Source organism: Cherax quadricarinatus, unplaced genomic scaffold, assembly GCF_038502225.1.
Source record: "Cherax quadricarinatus isolate ZL_2023a unplaced genomic scaffold, ASM3850222v1 Contig85, whole genome shotgun sequence".
Classification (NCBI taxonomy): Eukaryota; Metazoa; Arthropoda; class Malacostraca; order Decapoda; family Parastacidae; genus Cherax; species Cherax quadricarinatus.
The window spans coordinates 274,878-282,858 of NW_027195111.1; the positions used below are offsets into that span (position 1 = coordinate 274,878).

The window sequence follows — 7,981 nt, forward strand, 5'->3', positions numbered from 1 at the left end:
TCCAAGACCATGTCATAGTGGTCCAGCAGTTGTGAGAGGCAGGAGTGACCATCCATAACACATGTGTGGGATGACCCGTGTCCATGCGCCCTCTCCATAGAATGTTGAAGGTACGTGACAGGGGCTTCTTGCAGTTCTTGATGAACTCAGAGTTCCACGAGTCTGGGCCTGTGGCAGAGTGCATGGCCATGTCATTTATTGCTTCGTCGAAGTCTTGTGGTGTTAGGATAATATCAGAGATTTTTGAATTGACCAAATTTTGAGTCTCGGTCATAAAAAAAAATCATTTAGATTGTTGACTCTTAGCCTAGTTAACAGTTCACTAAAGCTGCTTTCATAGAAAACCTGGAAGCTTTCTACAACAGATGGGAACATAAAATGTCTGGGCTGAATGGTACTGCCCTTGATACTGGCCATGTAGTCATAAACTGTAAGGCTGGAGGTGATGTCCTGGTAGTCAGTAAATGTGGGGCTGATAGTGCTGTCCTGGGAGACAGTAATGGTGAAGCTGGAGGTGCTGTCCTGGGAGACAGTAATGGTGAAGCTGGAGGTGCTGTCCTGGGAGACAGTAATGGTGAAGCTGGAGGTGCTGTCCTGGGAGACAGAAATGGTGAAGCTGGAGATACTGTCCTGGGAGACAGAAATGGTGAAGCTGGAGGTGCTGTCCTGGGAGACAGAAATGGTGAAGCTGGAGATACTGTCCTGGGAGACAGTAATGGTGAAGCTGGAGGTGCTGTCCTGGGAGACAGAAATGGTGAAGCTGGAGATACTGTCCTGGGAGACAGAAATGGTGAAGCTGGAGATATTGTCCAGGTAGTCGGGAATTATACGCAGGAAGGAATACATATAAATGATCTCATAGGGGACAGGAGCCATAGTAGGGAAACAAGTGTAGTCAAAGATAAGATAAAACCAATATTGCAAACTAGAAATACCGCAGGAAATAGCAAACAAGAGGACTCCAATAGCAATAGTGAGGATAAATTACCAAAAACAACTGGTGGGAGCTCCATTGTTGGTGCTAGGGAGGATAGAAGTAAGACAGGGAAACATGCACCAACAGGGAATACAGTCACAGAAACCCAAGGCAAGCGGAAACCAAGCCTGTGCACATACTATGCACTTGGTATCTGCTGGCATGGGAAATCTGGAAAAACAGATGGGACATGCAACTATGACCACCCTAGAAAATGCCATGCCCATATGAAAACAGGAAAATGCAAACTCCCTTCCTGTAAGCTTTTTCACCCTGAAATGTGTACCTCTTCAGTACAGGAAAGACTGTGCTATAACTTAAATTGCCAGGCATACCATCTAAAGGGGACAAAAAGATACAAAACATCCAGGCCATGGGAAAACCTGGGTAGCCACAGCCACTCAAGAGGGAGAGGTTTTTTAGTGCCAGGAAGGAAAAAAAACTGGCAGGAAATGGCAGAAATCGTACACCAAATCCAGTCATTCCTGGAGTGGAACCACAGTCGATGGCCTCCACTCCAAACCAACAGATACAGATACTAATGCCGGAAAAAAAATCCCCCCCCAGTACCAACAATACCACCAGTCCGATAACATTCTTCTTTGCAAATATACAGGGTCTAAAGCCAGCTACAAACAACAAAATACCTTTCATCCGTGGACTGCTTGCAGAGGCAAAGGCAATGTTCGCGGCTTTCACTGAGACCCACATAAAGGATCACTTGGACAACGAAGTATGGATCCCAGGTTACAACCTATACAGATGTGACAGAGTGAACAGGCAAAAGGGGGGGGTTGGCCTGTACATTGCAGAGTCACTTGTTTGCACAGAACTGCTTAATGCCTCAAATGACGTAGTGGAAGTTTTAGCAGTAAAGGTCGAGAACCAAAACCTAGTCATTGTGGTAGTCTACAAGCCTCCGGATGCAACATCCCAGCAATTCCAGGAACAGCTGTTAAAAATTGACCACTGTCTGGAAAATCTTCCAGCTCCTGCACCCAACATCTTGCTCCTGGGGGATTTCAACTTAAGGCACCTAAAATGGAGGAATATAGCAAATAATATTGTTGCAGTAATAACACCAGGAGGCAGCTCTGATGAAAACTCACACTCACACGAGCTTTTAAATCTCTGCACAAAATTCAATTTAAACCAGCAAATAATAGAGCCTACAAGACTGGAGAATACACTAGACCTCATCTTCACTAACAATGATGATCTGATAAGAAATGTCACCATATCAAAAACAATATACTCAGATCACAACAAAATTGAGGTTCAGACATGTATGCATGGAGCCCCAGACCGACAAAATGAGACTAGTCACGAGGGAGCATTCACCAAATTCAACTTCAATAACAAAAACATAAAGTGGGACCAAGTAAACCAAGTCCTAACCGATATAAGCTGGGAAGATATACTAAGCAACACAGACCCAAACTTATGCCTAGAACAGATTAACTCGGTGGCACTCGATGTATGCACAAGGCTTATTCCTCTAAGAAAAAGGAGGAGTAGATGTAAAATAGAAAGAGACAGGCGCTCCCTTTACAGGCGACGGAAAAGAATAACAGAGCGGCTAAAAGAGGTCAATATATCTGAAATGCGCAGGGAGACACTGGTCAGAGAAATAGCAAGCATCGAACTTAAGCTAAAAGAATCCTTTAGGAGTCAGGAATCGCGGGAAGAACTAAAAGCCATAAATGAAATCGAAAGAAACCCAAAGTATTTCTTCTCCTATGCCAAATCAAAATCGAGAACAACGTCCAGTATTGGGCCCCTACTTAAACAAGATGGGTCCTACACAGATGACAGCAAGGAAATGAGTGAGCTACTCAAGTCCCAATATGACTCAGTTTTTAGCAAGCCGCTAACCAGACTGAGAGTCGAAGACCAAAATGAATTTTTTATGAGAGAGCCACAAAATTTGACTAACACAAGCCTATCCGATGTTATCCTGACGCCAAATGACTTCGAACAGGCGATAAATGACATGCCCATGCACTCTGCCCCAGGGCCAGACTCATGGAACTCTGTGTTCATCAAGAACTGCAAGAAGCCCCTATCACGAGCCTTTTCCATCCTATGGAGAGGGAGCATGGACACGGGGGTCGTCCCTCAGTTACTAAAAACAACAGACATAGCCCCACTCCACAAAGGGGGCAGTAAAGCAACAGCAAAGAACTACAGACCAATAGCACTAACATCCCATATCATAAAAATCTTTGAAAGGGTCCTAAGAAGCAAGATCACCACCCATCTAGAAACCCATCAGTTACACAACCCAGGGCAACATGGGTTTAGAACAGGTCGCTCCTGTCTGTCTCAACTACTGGATCACTACGACAAGGTCCTAAATGCACTAGAAGACAAAAAGAATGCAGATGTAATATATACAGACTTTGCAAAAGCCTTCGACAAGTGTGACCATGGCGTAATAGCGCACAAAATGCGCGCTAAAGGAATAACAGGAAAAGTCGGTCGATGGATCTATAATTTCCTCACTAACAGAACACAGAGAGTAGTCGTCAACAGAGTAAAGTCCGAGGCAGCTACGGTGAAAAGCTCTGTCCCACAAGGCACAGTACTAGCTCCCATCTTGTTCCTCATCCTCATATCCGACATAGACAAGGATGTCAGCCACAGCACCGTGTCTTCCTTTGCAGATGACACCCGAATCTGCATGACAGTGTCTTCCATTGCAGACACTGAAAGGCTCCAGGCGGACATCAACCAAATCTTTCAGTGGGCTGCAGAAAACAATATGAAGTTCAACGATGAGAAATTTCAATTACTCAGATATGGTAAACATGAGGAAATTAAATCTTCATCAGAGTACAAAACAAATTCTGGCCACAAAATAGAGCGAAACACCAACGTCAAAGACCTAGGAGTGATTATGTCGGAGGATCTCACCTTCAAGGACCATAACATTGTATCAATCGCATCTGCTAGAAAAATGACAGGATGGATAATGAGAACCTTCAAAACTAGGGAGGCCAAGCCCATGATGACACTCTTCAGGTCACTTGTTCTATCTAGGCTGGAATATTGCTGCACTCTAACAGCACCTTTCAAGGCAGGTGAAATTGCCGACCTAGAAAATGTACAGAGAACTTTCACGGCGCGCATAACGGAGATAAAACACCTCAATTACTGGGAGCGCTTGAGGTTTCTAAACCTGTATTCCCTGGAACGCAGGAGGGAGAGATACATGATTATATACACCTGGAAAATCCTAGAGGGACTAGTACCAAACTTGCACACGAAAATCACTCACTACGAAAGCAAAAGACTTGGCAGACGATGCACCATCCCCCCAATGAAAAGCAGGGGTGTCACTAGCACGTTAAGAGACCATACAATAAGTGTCAGGGGCCCGAGACTGTTCAACTGCCTCCCAGCACACATAAGGGGGATTACCAACAGACCCCTGGCAGTCTTCAAGCTGGCACTGGACAAGCAACTAAAGTCAGTTCCTGATCAGCCGGGCTGTGGCTCGTACGTTGGTTTGCGTGCAGCCAGCAGCAACAGCCTGGTTGATCAGGCGCTGATCCACCAGGAGGCCTGGTCACAGACCGGGCCGCGGGGGCGTTGACCCCCGAAACTCTCTCCAGGTAAACTCCAGGTAAACACTGAGTCGTACTGGGACTTTACTATCTCAGTTCTTTGCTGTTATCTGTGTAGGTCCCATCTCGTTTAAGCAATAATAATGTTAGTAATAACAGTAAGAATAATGATAATAAAATAAAAATAATAATAATGGTTGAAAAGTGAGTCAAATTGTGAATTGTGTAAGCGGTATTGTACTGCTGCATAATCCGGCTGTGGCTGTTTGTGGGAGGATTGAGGTTGAAGAGATTGCAAGGTTGAGGGGGGGTTAGGTGGGTGTAGGAGAGGGGTAAGACAGGTGTGAGAGGGGTTTGAGAAGCAGGTAACCCTGTCCACTATCCACTAGTCCGGTTGCAGACGTCGTTGCAAGACCAGCACCTCCTCCTCCTCCTCCCCCCTCTCTCAACATGCAAATTGCAGTCGTGGCTGTGGTATTGCTGGCCGTGGCTGTGGGTATGGGCGTGGGCGTGGGCGTAGTTGGCGACTCTCCCCTCTACACACAGTCCCTGGAAGAAACTTTCAACGATCGTGCAACTGTTGAAAGCATAATTGATTGCTTCCTAGAGAAGATCACTTGCTCGCCTCAACAACAGAAAATCAAAGGTTAGTTTGTTTAGCTTTCATGATTCTATCTCCTTCAAGGAACTTACCTTGATTGTGCCTTCTTCTGTGTCCTTCCTTTAAGGAACTTGCCTTGATTGTGCCTTCTTCTGTGTCCTTCCTTTAAGGAACTTGCCTTGATTGTGCCTTCTTCTGTGTCCTTCCTTTAAGGAACTTGCCTTGATTGTGCCTTCTTCTGTGTCCTTCCTTTAAGGAACTTACCTTGATTGTGCCTTCTTCTGTGTCCTTCCTTCAAGGAACTTACCTTGATTGTGCCTTCTTCTGTGTCCTTCCTTCAAGGAACTTACCTTGATTGTGCCTTCTTCTGTGTCCTTCCTTCAAGGAACTTGCCTTGATTGTGCCTTCTTCTGTGTCCTTCCTTCAAGGAACTTACCTTGATTGTGCCTTCTTCTGTGTCCTTCCTTCAAGGAACTTACCTTGATTGTGCCTTCTGCGTTCTTCCTTCAAGGTACTTACCTTGATTGTGCCTTCTTTTATGTCCTTCCTTCAAGGAACTTGCCTTGATTGTGCCTTCTTCTATCTTCCTTCAAGGCATGTACCTTGATGGTGCCTCGCATGTTCCTTCAACGAAGGTACCTTTATGCTACCTTCCATCTTCTGAATTCAAGGAACTTACCTTGATGTTTATGGATGGCATCAATTCAAGAAATAAAGTTTTCATTCCTTCCTTCTATTCTCCATCAATTTTGTGATCCCTAAACCTTCAACTCTTCCCTATGCACCTAACTGTAGACGTAAATCCTAACTCTTTAAGGTTTAGTTCCTATGCAGCAGCTTAAGAATGCCTCTCCAGACTGTCTTCTAACCTTCCAATCTCATGTATATAACTTCAGAATCTCACTTAACTTTGGGTTGTTAGGTAAGACACATATGCAACAGTTAGGTATCTTTATTTCGAAACGTTTCGCCTACACAGTAGGCTTCTTCAGTCTAGTACAGAAAAGTTGATAGAAGCAGAAGAGACTTGAAGACGATGTAATCAGTCCATCACCCTTAAAGTTTTGAGGTGAACAGTCCCTCAGTCTGGAGAAGAGCATTGTTCCATAGTATGAAACAATATGGAGATGAAGTGACAGGATTGAGCCTTATATAGCGCCAGGAGGCGAGACATAGGTCACTAGTAGAAGTAAGAACGCAGGTGTTGGGAGGTCAGGTCCCTCTCAAATCCAGCCGTTCTCACTAGCAGAGGTTGTCGAAGTTGATTGTAGGTCTGTACCAAGATACCCTTGTGTTGCAGTGTCTGACAGATTGAACATCAAAATGATATAAAATACCGACAGGTTGTTAGGTAAGACACATACGCAACAGTTAGGTATCTTTGTTTCAGACTACGGAACAATACTCTTCTCCAGACTGAGGGACTGACCACCTCAAAACTTTAAGGGTGATGGACTGATTACATCGTCTTCAAGTATCTTCTGCTTCTATCAACTTTTCTGTACTAGACTGAAGAAGCCTACTGTGTAGGCGAAACGTTTCGAAATAAAGATACCTAACTGTTGCATACGTGTCTTACCTAACAACCTGTCTGTATTTTATACCATTTTGATGTTTAACTTTGGGTTGTACACGTTGAGCCTAAAATCTCAGTGATAAATAATATAAACCCCAATTAAGGGTGACAGAAATATATTTTAGGGGTGGTGACCACTGGACTAGGCCTAAACAGTACTTATCATTTCAGAACGAGCCTACGCAGCCATGAGGAACCTAGGCACCTGCCCTAGGTCGTTATGTACACCTAAGCAGCAACAGGAGATAACTAGATCAATGGAATTATTGCAACAAAAACATCCTGACTTGTTCCTGCAGCTTATTGCATCAATCTTTGGGATCGACATTAGTTAAATTGTAATTATTATTCATTTAAAAATTATTTTTGTAATGTATTTATCTTGGTTTTTACGTAATTTCGACAAAAAAAGTTTCTATATATTTATAATTAATTTTCCAAAAATTAAGACAACCTCTTTTAATGTCGAATTTTATGTGTGTATATTAATGTAAAAATTAGTTTGTCATATTTCAAAATATTTTTTATAAATAATGTTACTAGAAAAATATAAAAAAATAGTTATTTAGATATTCAAAATTTTATTTTACTTTTTTTTTTAAAAATTCGAGTTTGAATAAAAAATTTTTTAAGCGCCTTCGGCCTTTTTTTTCCTACAGCTGCGGAAAAAAGTTCCTAGACAGACATAATATCTGGCGATTTTGACGTTGTAAACAGAGCAGTAGAGACTATTATTATCATGAATGATTTAGTGCAGCTTGTAACGATGATGCTGTATGACTCTTGTAGGTTTAGCGCTTCATTTTGATAACAGTGAGAGACTTAAAGAAGACACAGTGTTAGACTCGTTGATACCATTGATGCCCTTGTATGTTAGGTCAGGGATCACTGTTATGCTATTGACTGGTCCTCTGTTAAAACTGTCTACCCATCTTCTAGCCTTCACAGATGCTGTCTACCCATCTTCTAGCCTTCACAGATGCTGTCTACCCATCTTCTAGCCTTCACAGATGCTGTCTACCCATCTTCTAGCCTTCACAGATGCTGTCTACCCATCTTCTAGCCTTCACAGATGCTGTCTACCCATCTTCTAGCCTTCACATATGCTGTCTACCCATCTTCTAGCCTTCACAGATGCTGTCTACCCATCTTCTAGCCTTCACAGATGCTGTCTACCCATCTTCTAGCCTTCACAGATGCTGTCTACCCATCTTCTAGCCTTCACAGATGCTGTCTACCCATCTTCTAGCCTTCACAGA

The 7,981-nt window shown here is 43.3% G+C and overlaps 1 protein-coding gene across 1 annotated transcript; it reads left to right on the plus strand.

Moving 5' to 3' along the window:
• The first annotated feature begins 4,920 nt into the window (after nt 1-4,920).
• On the plus strand, nt 4,921-7,201 carry LOC128704583 (uncharacterized). The gene is made up of 2 exons (XM_053799703.2): nt 4,921-5,191; nt 6,894-7,201. Exons 1-2 carry the CDS (start codon nt 4,996-4,998, stop codon nt 7,055-7,057), a joined length of 360 nt encoding a protein of 119 aa, XP_053655678.1. The 5' UTR covers nt 4,921-4,995; the 3' UTR covers nt 7,058-7,201.
• The last annotated feature ends 780 nt before the right edge of the window (nt 7,202-7,981 follow it).